At 47.5% G+C, this 14,502-nt stretch overlaps 1 protein-coding gene across 4 annotated transcripts in view; it reads right to left on the bottom strand.

Moving 5' to 3' along the window:
• LOC125466662 (paired box protein Pax-7) overlaps positions 1–14,502 on the bottom strand; it is a 128,605-nt gene that overhangs the window by 33,795 nt on the left and 80,308 nt on the right. For 3 of the 4 annotated variants that reach the window (XM_048561484.2, XM_048561486.2, XM_048561482.2), the window contains 2 exons: positions 11,615–11,780; positions 10,787–10,986 (listed from right to left, as the gene is read on the bottom strand). In XM_048561484.2, the coding sequence (XP_048417441.1) occupies positions 10,787–10,986; positions 11,615–11,780 (366 nt within the window). The remainder of the gene's footprint in view (positions 1–10,786; positions 10,987–11,614; positions 11,781–14,502) is intronic. The other variant, XM_048561485.2, reaches the window with a different exon arrangement.

Consider the following 14,502-nt stretch of genomic DNA (forward strand, 5'->3'; position numbering starts at 1 on the left):
TGCCAAGCTGAACAATGAAAGCATAGGTTTGTTATGAATTTGTGCTGCAGAATGAAGAGAAGATGCAGAGCAGGCTCTGAGTGGCAAGCGAATTTCAGTGAGAACAGTGGGGAAGAGGCAAAGTGAAAAATGTCAAAGCAAATTGCTGTTGACAGAGTTAATAACTGCACCTTACAGACATAATTACATGTAAATAAATGGTGAAATGTCCTCAGCTGGAGTCTGAGTGAAGATGAGCAGCCATTTGGAGCCATCACCAGCTGAGAAAATGAGTGGTCACAGTTTAACCCAGACAGTGCCGACTGTGAGGGGACACGGGCTTAACCCTGACAGTGCCGACCTGAAAATGCCGACCGTGAGGGGACACGGGTTTAACCCTGACAGTGCCGACCCGACCGTGAGGGGACACGGGTTTAACCCTGACAGTGCCGACCTGAACATGCCGACCATGAGGGGACACGGGTTTAACCCTGACAGTGCCGACCTGACCATGCCGACCGTGATGGGACACGGGTTTAACCGTGACAGTGCCGACCTGACCATGCCGACCGTGAGGGGACACGGGTTTAACCCTGACAGTGCCGACTGTGAGGGGACACGGGTTTAACCCTGACAGTGCCGACCGTGAAGGGAAACGGGTTTAACCCTGACCGTGCCGACTGTGAGGGGATGCGAGTTTAACCCTGGCAGTGCCAACCATGAGGGTACACGGGGTTAACCCTGACTGTGCCGACCGTGAGGGGAAACGGGTTTAACCGAGACGGTGCCGATTGTGAGGGGACGTGAGTTTAACCCTGACAGGGCCGACAGTGAGGGGACTCGGATTTAACCCTGACAGTGCCGACGGTGAGGGGACACGGGTTTAACCCTGGCAGTGCCGACCATGAGGGGAAACGGGTCTGACTCTGGCGGTGCCAACCATGAGGGGAAACGGGTTTAACCGAGACGGTGCCGACTGTGAGGGGAATTGGGTTTAACCCTGACAGTGCTGACTGTGAGGGGACTCAGATTTAACCCTGACAGTGCTGACTGTGAGGGAAAACGGGTTTAACTGAGACGGTGCCGACTGTGAGGGGAATTGGGTTTAACCCTGACAGTGCTGACTGTGAGGAGACTCAGATTTAACCCAGAGAGTGGCGACTGTGAGGGGACTCGGATTTAACCCTGAGAGTGGCGACTGTGAGGGGACTCGGATTTAACCCTGACAGTGCTGACTGTGAGGGGATGTGAGTTTAACCCTGACAGTGCTGTCTGTGAGGGGATACGAGTTTAACCCTGACAGTGGTGACTGTGAGGGGATGCGAGTTTAACCCTGACAGTGCCGACCATGAAGGGAAACGGGTTTAACCGTGACGGTGCCGACCGTGAGAAGATGCGAGTTTAACCCTGGCAGTGCCAACCATGAGGGGACACGGGTTTAACCCTGACTGTGCCGACTATGAGGAGAAACGGGTTTAACCGAGACGGTGCCAATTGTGAGGGGACGTGAGTTTAACCCTGACAGTGCCGACCGTGAGGGGACTCGGATTTAACCCTGACAGTGCTGCCTGTGAGGGGATGCGAGTTTAAACCTGGCGGTGCCGACGGTGAGGCGACAAGGGTTTAACCCTGGCAGTGCTGACCGTGAGGGGAAACGGGTTTGACCCTGGCGGTGCAAACCATGAAGGGAAACGGGTTTAACCGTGACGGTGCCGACTGTGAGGGGAATTGGGTTTAACCCTGACAGTGCTGACTGTGAGGGGACTCAGATTTAACCCTGACAATGCTGACTGTGAGGGGACTCGGATTTATCCCTGACCCTGCTGACTGTGAGGGGATGTGAGTTTAACCCTGGCAGTGCTGACTGTGAGGGGATACGAGTTTAACCCTGACAGTGGTGACTGTGAGGGGATATGAGTTTAACCCTGACAGTGGTGACTGTGAGGGGACTCGGATTTAACCCTGACAGGGCTGACTGTGAGAGGATGCGAGTTTAACCCTGACAGTGCTGACTGTGAGGGGATGCGAGTTTAACCCGGACAGTGGTGACTGTGAGGGGACTCGGATTTAACCCTGACAGGGCTGACTGTGAGGGGATATGAGTTTAACCCTGTCAGTGCCAACCATGAGGGGACACGGGTTTAACCCCGACTGTGCCAACCGTGAGGGGAAACAGGTTTAACCGAGATGGTGCCGATTGAGAGGGGACGTGAGTTTAACCCTGACAGTGGCGAACATGAGGGAGCTCAGATTTAACCCTGACAGTGCTGACTGTGAGGGGATGCGAGTTTAACCCTGACAGTGCTGACTGTGAGGTGACTTGGATTTAACCCTGACAGTGCTGACTGTGAGGGGATGTGAGTTTAACCCTGACAGTGCTGACTGTGAGGGGATACGAGTTTAACCCTGACAGTGGTGACTGAGAGGGGAATTGGGTTTAACCCTGACAGTGCTGACTGTGAGGGGACTCAGATTTAACCCTGACAGTGCTGACTGTGAGGGGATGCGAGTTTAACCCTGACAGTGCTGACTGTGAGGGGACTCAGATTTAACCCTGACAGTGCTGACTGTGAGGGGATGCGAGTTTAACCCTGACAGTGCTGACTGTGAGGGGAGTCGGATTTAACCCTGACAGGGCTGACTGTGAGGGGATGCGAGTTTAACCCTGACAGTGCTGACTGTGAGGGGATGCGAGTTTAACCCTGACAGTAGTGACTGTGAGGGGACTTGGATTTAACCCTGACAGGGCTGACTGTGAGGAGATGCGAGTTTAACCCTGACAGTGCGGACCATGAAGGGAAATGGGTTTAACCGTGACGGTGCCGACCGGGAGGGGACACGGGTTTAACCCTGACTGTGCCGACTATGAGGAGAAACGGGTTTAACCGAGACGGTGCCAATTGTGAGGGGTCGTGAGTTTAACCCTGACAGTGCCGACCGTGAGGGGACTCGGATTTAACCCTGACAGTGCTGCCTGTGAGGGGATGCGAGTTTAACCCTGGCGGTGCCGACGGTGAGGGGACAAGGGTTTAACCCTGGCTGTGCTGACCGTGAGGGGAAACGGGTTTGACCCTGGCGGTGCCAACCATGAAGGGAAACGGGTTTAACCGTGACGGTGCCGACTGTGAGGGGAATTGGGTTTAACCCTGACAGTGCTGACTGTGAGGGGACTCAGATTTAACCCTGACAGTGCTGACTGTGAGGGGATGCGAGTTTAACCCTGACAGTGCTGACTGTGAGGGGACTCGGATTTAACCCTGACAGGGCTGACTGTGAGGGGATGCGAGTTTAACCGTGACAGTGCTGACTGTGAGGGGAGACGAGTTTAACCCTGACAGTGGTGACTGTGAGGGGACTCGGATTTAACCCTGACAGGGCTGACTGTGAGGGGATGCGAGTTTAACCCTGACAGTGCTGACCATGAAGGGAAACGGGTTTAACCCTGACCGTGCCGACTGTGAGGGGATGCGAGTTTAACCCTGGCAGTGCCAACCATGAGGGGACACGGGTTTAACCCTGACTGTGCCGACTATGAGGAGAAACGGGTTTAACCGAGACGGTGCCGATTGTGAGGGGACGTAAGTTTAACCCTGACAGTGCCGACCATGAGGGGACTCGGATTTAACCCTGACAGTGCTGCCTGTGAGGGGATGCGAGTTTAACCCTGGCGGTGCCGACGGTGAGGGGACAAGGGTTTAACCCTGGCAGTGCTGACCGTGAGGGGAAACGGGTTTGACCCTGGCGGTGCCAACCATGAAGGGAAACGGGTTTAACCGTGACGGTGTCGACTGTGAGGGGAATTGGGTTTAACCCTGACGGTGGTGACTTTGAGGGGACTCGGATTTAACCCTGACAGTGCTGACTGTGAGGGGACTCGGATTTAACCTTGACAGTGCTGACTGTGAGGGGCTGCGAGTTTAACCCTGACAGTGCTGACTGTGAGGTGATGCGAGTTTAACCCTGACAGTGCTGACTGTGAGGGGACGTGAGTTTAACCCTGACAGTGCTGACTGTGAGGGGACGTGAGTTTAACCCTGACGGTGCCGATTGTGAGGGGATGGGAGTTTAACCCTGGCAGTGTCAACTGTGTTGGGACATGAGTTTAACTGTGAGAGGATCTGTGGAAACTGTCTACCAACAAGAGATCAGCAGCTCCCGAACGTGATCTGAAAGGGAGTGTTTCAGGGACAGTGAAAACAGAGTGCATGAAGGTAGGAGCTCTGTGATTTTTCAACCCCGCTTCCCTGAACCCACAGCACAGATCCCCAGGGAACCACTGGAGATGTGAGGATAACATCTGGAGTTAAAGAAAATGATGGCCACAGGTGTGATTGCAACAAAGTGCTGACTGACATCAAAATTATAAGTGGTCTAATCAAGTAAATGAGGAAAAAGTGTTTCCACTGGCTGGACGGTCATTGACCAGCGGGCACTGAACTAACTGATTGTAAAAATAGTCCTGGGGACAAGTGAGGAATGTTTGCTCTTTTGCAAAGTTTTTACAATCTAGTATGCGACTGACTGAAAGAACAGTGAAAGTGGATTCAATGATAACTTTCAAGTGGGAATTAGATGAGTGCTAGAAGGACAAAGAGTGAAAGGTCTACAGAGAAATGGAATTATGTGGGTAAACCTTTAACGACCTAGAACATGCATAAAGGGTTAAATGGCTTCTTTCTTCAGTATTTGATTCTATGACTTTGGAATGAGCCTTCAGGTCCATGGTGTAATAACAACAGAACGCCAAGTGAATTTTAGTTTCATACTCAGCTCTGCAGAGTCATCTGCAGTTACAGGGTGAGAAAAGGAAGGAGGCCAAGGATTAATCACAGGGCCTGCCCCTGTCAGTCTGGTATTTGTAACTAACGGAAAGCACATGCGGCCAATTGACCTTTGTGTCTCAAACAGGCTTTTGATATCTGTCTGTTTGTCACCACATCATCATCCCTGATCCACTGTCTTTTGTACAAGAAGCATTAAAGTTTCCAAGGGATTGGAGCCAAAACACAGAATTACTCTGGGAGTGCTCAGCAGACAGATTGCAATCAGAGGTGAGAAACGGAAGGGAATGAAGGAGAAGGATGGAGAAATGAAGGAGGGAGAATTGAGGGGAGTGAGGGAAGGAGAATGAGGGGGATCACAATAGAAGGAGGGAGGGAGAGCTCGAGAGAGAGATATTGGATGAGCGAGGGGGAGGTGAGGGATGGATGAGAGGGAAGGAGGGAGATGGGGAGTGAATGCATTCAGAGAGGGAAGAGAGAGTTTGAGTAAGGGAGAGTGTGACAGTGTTAGGGAGAGAGACAAGCAGAGAAAATGTAGAGTGATGAGAGATGGAAGTTTGGGGGGTAGCCTCCTTTGTGGCTTATTTTACTATTAGCAGTAACATTCTTGGATGAAATTCCTTGTGGTGCTATTTTGTTGACAACTTTGTGGAAAAAAGAACAGAGAATGTTTGCACAAAGAGATTCAAGCTTACAGGAGAAGAGTAGCAATCATAGTTTCGACCCTCCAATAAAAGAATTTGAACAAAGATTTACAGAGAAAAGGAAACAAAGAAGAGAGTATTTATCTTCCAACCCAGGAGATTCTGATAGCATGGTAAAATATTGCAGGTATGTGGGAGCACCTGTACTGGAGCTGTATGTCAGATATTGAGATTCTACTGCAATTTCACAGATTGGCCAATTGCTGGTATGGTCGTTTCTGTTCTTATCTCTAACAGACACTTGCCAGGAATAACTGGCTCAGTCAGACTGGAAGTGGTTGTGAAGTGAGCCTGAGGCAATGGATCAAAGGAGAGTGAACATCTCTCTCATTCCCTCGCTTTGCACTCATCGAGGTGATAGTGACTCATTGAACATCAAATGGAACCTAGCTCCATCCAACTAATCATGCCATATTCTAATTACAAATGCTCACAACATCCTCTCTTCTCACTTATTGAATAAATAAAATAAAGTCAAATGAAGTCAAACAAAGCTGCTGGGTTCCCATTGGCGAATTGCTGTGTCCATTAGACAGCCCTTGTTCAGGACAATTAAACTTACCAATTGTTTTCTTGCAAAAGGTCATCATTAGAGGAGTTCAGAATAATTCCACTCCTGCACACTCTGACCCTAAATCCCACAGACCCTGACCCTCACAAACCCTGACACCCACCCCACCCTGCCTCCAGTGATAACAAAGTGTGGGGGTGGATAAACACAGCAGGCCAAGCAGCATCTTAGGAGCACAAAAGCTGACGTTTTGGGCCTAGACCCTTCATCAGAAAAAATCTGATGTAGGGTCTAGGCCCAAACGGTCAGCTTTTGTGCTCCTAAGATGCTGCTTGGCCTGCTGTGTTCATCCAGGCCCACACTTTGTTATCTTGGATTCTCCAGCATCTGCAGTTCCCGTTATCTCTGACCACCCTGCCTCCTGTGCTCCCTTGCCCCCCTCCACAATTCCTTAGCCCCCTCTGCGCTCCTTGACAACCCCTTCCGGTACACACTGATCTGCCCACACACCTTGCCCCCCTCACAAACCCTGTCACCCACATCCACACACTCTGACCCCAGCTTCCACATACCCTGAAACCTCCCACTCCTTCACACACACCACCACCTACACAGACTGCGGCCCAGTGCAAGCCTGACCCCAATCTTTGCAGCCCCTGACTCCCACAATCTTCCATAGACCCTGACCCAAACTTCCCAAGTTCTGCAGATTCAGAATGTGAGCCCCAAAGGCTCTTACAGACCTGAATGCTGACAATTTGAATCCCTCAGACCCCAAGTCCCCTTGATTCCCAAAGGCCATTGCCCAACCCTGACAACCTTCTATCAACCCTAACTTTGATCTCGTAGGCACCCATAGACTAAGACAATGAAAGCACAGGACTCCCACAGAACCTGAACCTGGTTACTGCTCAGAATGAGTTGGGGGTTTGGGGGAGGGTGGGTTGTGTGTGCAGGGGAAGTGATTGCTGTTCCACCCCATTCACCTGCGCAATGTTGGTCAGGGCCTTCCGCTGGCTATCTGCTTGTTTTAAAAATGAATTAACTGGTTTTAATTTGGAAAATTGGCTCCCATGATTGGTCTCTACATTTGAACTTTGAGATTTTGCACCAAACTGAATTTGGGTAGTCCCAGGGTGAAGACACCCAGCAAAGGCAAGCAATGAATCATTTATTTTAGCACTGAAGAAGTAGAAGTACGGAAATAAGCTGGACCACCCCCACCCCCCTACCGGAGCCAACTTCTATGACCCCAACTGAGTGCAGCTCCCAAGACTATTTCCCATTCCCACTCCCTGAGAATCCTGACCTTTGTGACCCTGAACCCCACAAGCATGACCCAGCAATGCCACCAATAATCCTACATTGTGATAGCAGCCTCCATACCTCCCATAACAGACCTTATGGTGATAATACACTGACACTGTAAATAAAACCATCAAACAACTGGTGAGAGGAGGGAACATGCGAAAACAGTTGGTAACATTGTTTGCTAAAAGGTTGTCACTTCTATACCAGGAGAAAGAAACAACCATCTCTGTTAGTGCCTTGTCTCCTCTGATGTTAGTTCTGCTCCTCTGTACTGTCTGATTCTGTAACCCTCAAGTTATGTTTGTAACCTTATTCCTTAATAAATTCAATTTATGACTGTTAACCTGCTGTTACTTTTTGTCAGACTCAAAGGTCAGGAGCCTGAAACTTTGGTTGCCAAAGCAACAGAAAATGGGTAGGACCTGTTGATATAGAATTCTTTCTGGTTATCTGCCTCAGGAATTCTGGTTATGGTGGCCTGGGACACATAGTTTTCTAACCACAGATGTATGCAGCATGGAATGCGAGAAGGCCATCGGTATAACGTCAATGTACACGTGAATATGGCTTTGCTGTGAGCACAGTGAATATTGATTGTGGGAATGATTGGTTGGTTTAGGAAAACTCCAGTAACATTTTTAGGCTTTCTGCTGTCCTTGACAGATCTATCCAATAGTATAGCACTGCAGTGAGTTTGCAACCTCATCCCTGATGGGCACCATATCAGTGCAGACACATGGGAACAGGAGGCGGCCATTTGGCCCATTAAGCCTGCTCTGTCTTTCAACTTAACAACAGTTGGATTTGTACCAATATTCCACCTACTCACCTTCTCTCTGTAATTTTTAATTCCCATACCCAATAAAAAACTTACCAGTTGCAGTTTTTGAAATTTTCATTCTTTTCTACAATCTTAACAGTTCTCTCTGAGGGAGGATTCCAGACTTTTACTTTGGGTGAACAAGCGTTCCTTGGGCATCCCTGGTCTAACTTTAAGATTATGCCCTCATATTCTGGAGTTTTCCACCTGAGAGAATTTTCCCTTTATCTCCCCCATCTTCTTTTGATTGTGTTAAATATCTTAACTAGGTCACAGTATCTTTTTGTGACAGGGTCAAGGGTCATCACTAAAGCTGCTGGAAGTTCAGCCCCTCTGAGATCCTCTCCCAACAGATCAAGGCTCTGCAGAACAGCCATGTATTCATATCAAATCATTATAGCATGAAGGAGGTTATTCAGGCTGGTCTGTGCCTCAATCATTTAAGAAGGCTTGGCACTTGGCGATCAGGGTATGCTGACTGGGTTTCTCAGCAATCAGGATCATATTGTGCAAGTGGTCTTATGCTCTGACCCTGTACTGTCAATGGAGCTTGGTTTTTAATGGGCCGGGGTGGGTAGGTACAGGTATTCAGCTGTCTACCCTTGTAAGGAGCATACAGGGGGTAACAGCTTGGTCCAGTGCTTATGACTGTGGGGAACTGTGTGAATTGGAAATAAAATTTTAATGCTCTTCAGGAACATTTACACTTTACTGAATAAGTAAATCATGGTTAAGCTACCTCTCCCAACAGAGAAAAGTATCTGTTAACCTGATCCATTAATTCTAACAAACATATTTACTCTCTTTAACTCAGTGACTCTCTCTCTCTTCATCTCTGACTGTACGTCTAACTCCATACAATTCTCTCTCCTGTCTTTCCTAATTTTTTTTTCTTCAGTCTCTTTCTCAGCATTCTCCTTGCACTCAGTTTCTCTTTGCCTATGGCTTTCTCACATTCAGAATCTCTATCTTTTCCTCTGTTTGAGTCTCTCTTGCTCCCTCTTACACACAGTAACTCTTCAATTCCCTGTCCTGGAGCTCATTCAAGTGAAATAACGCAAGAGCATTTGATTAAACATTACACATTTTCAGAAAAAAAATTGTGCTTATCAAGTTTACGAGATGAATGTATGGCAACCTACTCAAGGATGTTAGAGAAACAGTAGCACACATCGAGTGAGAAAATTTTACCGGGATTACTGATTTTAAAAAAAATGGGATTCATTCCAAAAGGGGGTGGAAGCTGGAGAAAGGAACTTTCCACAAGAGCAAGAACACAGTTAGAAATCTGTGAAAAGTATTTAACAGCTCCCTGAGGATGGAAGGAAGCTTAGCTTTCCATAGTCCTGCCATAAGATCATGATGATATCTCATGCCATGTGGCTGCAAAGCAGCCCTGCCAAGTTAGAGTGCAGACATTGTTCTGATCGTACCAGGTGCTACTAAGATCCGCTTCTCAGACAGGCTTTCTACTCCACAGGGAATGTGAAAATGAAGAACTTTCCGGAAAATGTGTCATACCCACCAGCCCGTCCACTCACAGGGAGTCAGGTCATGAGAAATTGGATACACTCCAGAACAGGGCTTAACACTTCCATTGTCTGTCTCAGTGACTGACCAGGCTGAATTAGGGAAGGATTCACTCAGTTCACTCTTCCCTATCCAACATTCTCAATGCCTCTCCTGAAGGTGCTGATTCTCCCCGGGATTCAGCTCCTCCTCCCCTCCTGAAAGTGCTGACTCTCCCTGGGGTACAACTCCCCCTCCCCTTCTGAAGACGCTGACTCTCCTGGGGTACAGCTCCCCCTCCCCTCCTGACGGTGCTGACTCTCACGCTTCTATATTGGAGGAGAGTGTTCTAACTCTTGTTTATCAATCAATGTTTTGCTTTAATTCACTCAAAGGATGAAGGCATCACTAGCAAGGTCAGCATTTAATGTTCATCCCGAATTGCAGAGGGCAGTTAGTTTGCTGTGGATCTGGAGTCACATAGAAGCCAAAATGGGTAAGGATGGCAGTTTCTTTCCCTAAAGGACACTAATCTTTATATTACTTCTCTTGTGCCTTTGCATGTCTAAATGGCCATGCAGTCTCCACTGCACTATTATCAATACACACACTGTCATTTTCCTCTCTGAACCTTTCAATCTCATGCTATGATGTCCTTCAATCTAATAGTTGTCCTTTAGTTTCAACATCCAGGACCTAAAGCCTGGTTGGCTGTTGGTTAACCATCATGTCCTGCTTTGGATCAACTCTTCTTTCAACTTTTCAACGTTAAAGAAGGAATATACATTTCCCAAAAAATAACAAATTCTTTGGGCATTTCCTGCACTATGGCAATTATTTTCTTTACTTAATGGATTCAGTCATTTGGTTCAATTTTTGGAGTCATATGTTAGATTCTCAGAACTGTCCATTGAGCTTGCAACCCAGACTCTCAGTATCTTATTACAAAATCTGGGTTGCACTAATAGGTTGAATTTCTTCAAATGCAGGAGAGATTAAGAAAGAAAGGACTTGTACTGAACATTGACTCTGCTGCCTATGTCATGGGCCTGAAACCCCTGCTTTTACAGCTTGATTGGACAGGAAATGAATTTTAATCACAGTGGGAGGGAATTGATGTTGACCAGCTGCCCTAACAGATGTTCAGGATAGTGACTGTGTGAAGGCTGACCTGTGGAGAGAGTCCATTGCTGACCTGGTTCATGGGGTTGTTGGGTCCTGATGCGTTCATGAAGCTGTCGGGGTAGCTGGAGAAGGTATGTCGATTGGACGTTAAACCATATGAGCCACTTTCTGCTGCCGCTGCCAGGCCACTCTGGTGCATAGATGAGGGTGGGAGAGGCTGTGGTCTGTGGACAGTGCTCCCTCCATCTGAGACCAATCATATACAACAAGTGTTTAGTCACACAGCCAAGTCTGATACATCATGCCCATGATGCATTGCTCTTCCTCTCCCACAATCCTGCCCTTCCTCATCCTGTCCTACTCTGCAACCTCCTGCCTTCTCTTCCCATGCACTGTCTAAGTTTGACCTCTCCATCCCCTCCCTTTATCTCCTCACCAATGCCCCTTTGACTGCCCCCATCTCTCTTCCCAACTATTCTTCTCCCCTCCCCTCATTCCCACATTGTGGATTCAGTTTCACAAGCTCTGACAGCTGTTCGGTAGACACCATCAGTTGGTAAATGCTTCCAGTGAAATTAGTGGGATAACAAGGCAATGGGTCTGATAACAAGAGGGAGTTCCACATCAGCAGTAAATGCTCTGTACGTTATTAACTCCCAATGTCTTCACCAATTGAATCTCAATTCTACCAAATAAACAAGGAGAAACTGATCTTTTCCAGGGGCCTGGGCCAGTCTCCTAGTGAAGTGACTGTCTCTGGACTGTCCCTGATAGTCTAGGCTGTTGAAGTGGTTGAATAAGGCAGCCAATGCACCACAAGCACCTCTCATACCAGGTTGGCAAACCGTCATGTTGGACTGCACATTGGTCTTACCTTGGGAGAGGGTAGTTGTTGGATACGATGACTCAGGCAACTGGTATGGGGGCAAGGTTGGCATTCCAGTGGGTGGGAAGCCACCTGGCAACAGGTGGTTGAATGCTGCCAATTGATTGGCTCCAGCCTGTTTACGCCATCGCGCTCGTCGATTACTGAACCAGACCTGCAAAGTGGAGAATCAATATTACCAAACTCAAGAATACTTCCAATCAACATTTCCAAACACAATACTTTGTCCAAACAATATTACCAAACACAGTAACTTGCCCAACCACTATTACCAAATGCAATAACTCATCCAGTCAGTACATTTTTAAAATAAGAAACCAGAGAACAAATATCCAAGGGGAAAGTGGCAGAGTCCCTTTATTCTATACGCCCTGTTATGCTGAATTTTGAAATTGAAATGTTTTTCCTGGATGTAATTACTTTCTAATCCCTGCCATTGTCTTGATCACAGGCAAAGTCAATTCTCTTGTTTGCCTTCTCTTTGCAGCTGTGTCTCTAGTTCTGCGTTTCTCCATCTCCCTTCCCCCAAGCTGGATTTTGCATTTGGGAATTGTCTTCCTCATCCTCTCTTCCTTTCAGATTTTAGTCATTCATTCATTCACGTGTGCTCTAGCTGAAGGCAATGTTTTGGCTTGTTGTCTGCTGGTGCTTCCTCCTGAACTGTTTTCTGGGTAAAGATGGGGTTTGCCACTGCCTTCAGTCTCAAGGGCTAGACAAGGAGACAATGCCCACATCATCTGGAATGGGAATCAAACTTTCAGTGTTTGCGTTATTCTGAACCATGTGCAAACTACCTAGCCAGCGGAGCTAACCGTGGCTTTAGGGATGATTGTTCTATGTCAAAGGAACTATATAAATATCAGTTGTTGGTGTTAAGTACACTTTTCTACACACCTACTAATTCTACCAAATAAACTAGGAGAAACTGACCTTTTCCAGGGCCCTGGACCAGTCTCCTAGTGAAGTGATTGCTTCTGGACTGTGACAGATTGTCTAGGCTGTTGAAACAGTTGAATCAGGCAGCCAACTGCTGAGCATATTTTTCATCCTCTTATTTTCTCATCTCTTTTGAAGCAGCAGATCTCACTAGGCGCACAGTTCCTTCATTCAGGCTTTTATATGGACTTCAGGAAGGCCTTTGACAAGTCCCACATGAAAGATCAGTGCAAAAGGCCAGAGCCCATGGGATTCAAGGCAAGTTGGCAAGCTGGATCCAAAATTGGCTTGCATATAAGAGGCAAAGGGTGATGGTGGAGGATTATTTACGTGATTACAAGCAACATATCAAAGGGATCAGAACTGGGACCTTTGCTGTTTGTTACGTATACTAATGACTTAAATGTGAATGTGGAGGCTGTAATTAGTCAGTTTGCAGAAAACACAAAAAGTAGGTGGTGTTGTTGATAGTGATGAGGATGGTCTCGGGTTACAGTCTGATAATGATCAGCTGGTAAATTGGGCAGAGCAATGACAGATGGAATTTAATCCTGATAAGTGCAGGGTTATGCATTTTGGGAGGCCTAGTAGGGAAGGACATATGCAGTGAATGGTAGGTCCCTAGGCAGTGCTGAGGAACAAAGGGGTCTTGGTGGGCAAGTCGACAGATCCCTAAAGGTGTTAGCACAGGCAGATAGGGTGCTGAAGAAGGTATACAGGATGCTTGTCTTCATTAGGACTAAGGAAGTCTCGTTACAACTTCATAAAACATTGGTTAGGCTACAAAAGACAGAATATTCTGTGCAGTTCTGGTTGCCATACTACCAGAAAGAGGTGAATGCACTGGAGAGGATGCAGAGGAGATTCACTAGGATTATAACCTGGGGTGGAAAGCCTCAGTTATGAGGAGAGACTGGATAGACTGGGTTTGTTTTCCCTGGAGCAAACAAGGCTGAGGGGGGATTTGATTGAGGTATACAAAATTACAAAAGGCATACATAGGGTAGATCATGAAAATATTTTCCCAATGGCAGACGTGCCTAAGACCAGAGGGCATGAATTTAAGGTGAGGAGTAAGTTGTTTAGGTGGGATCTGAGGACACATTAGTCACCCAGAGGATGGTGAAATATAGGTAGTGTGCTGCCTGAGAGGGCGGTGGAGGCAGGTCCTCTCACAACATTTAAGAAGCATCCGGATGAGCAGGCTATAGTAGGCTATGATTGAGTGCACGTAAATGAGATTAGTGTATCTTAGAATCCCTACAATGTGCAAGGAGGCCATTCAGCTCACTTGGTCCACACCCACTCTCCAAAGAGCACCCCACCCAGAACCCACCCCTTACCCTATCCCAGTACCTTGCATTTTCCATTCCCAGCCTGCACATGCCAGGACACTATGGGCAATTTAGCATGGCCTACACTTAATGGTACGATCCTGTGGAGTGTTGCCGAACAAAGAGACCTTGGGGTGCAGACTCATAGTTCCCTGAAAGTGGGGACCGAGATAGACAGGATAGTGGAGAAAGCGTTTGGTGTGCTTCTCTTTATTGGATAGTGCATTGAGTTTTGGAGTTGGGAGATCATGTTGCAGCTGTACAGAACATTGCTTAGACCACTTTTGGAATATTGCATGCAGTTCTGGTCTCCCTGCTGTAAGAAGGATGTTGTAAAATTTGAAAGAATTCAGAAAAGATTTACAGGATGTTGCCAGGGTTGGAGGGTTTGAGCTACAGGGGGTGGCTGAAACGGCTGGGGCTATTTTTCCTGGAGCGTCAGAGGCTGGTGGGGTGACCTCATAGAGGTTTATAAAATCATGAAAGGCATGGATAAGGTAAATAGCCAAGGTCTTTTCCGTGGGGTGGGGGAGTCCAAAACTAGAAGGTACGTGTTTAAAGTGAGACAGGAAAGATTTAAAAGGGACCTAAGGGCAACTTTTTCAT

This window comes from Stegostoma tigrinum, chromosome 28 (genome assembly GCF_030684315.1).
Source record: "Stegostoma tigrinum isolate sSteTig4 chromosome 28, sSteTig4.hap1, whole genome shotgun sequence".
Classification (NCBI taxonomy): Eukaryota; Metazoa; Chordata; class Chondrichthyes; order Orectolobiformes; family Stegostomatidae; genus Stegostoma; species Stegostoma tigrinum.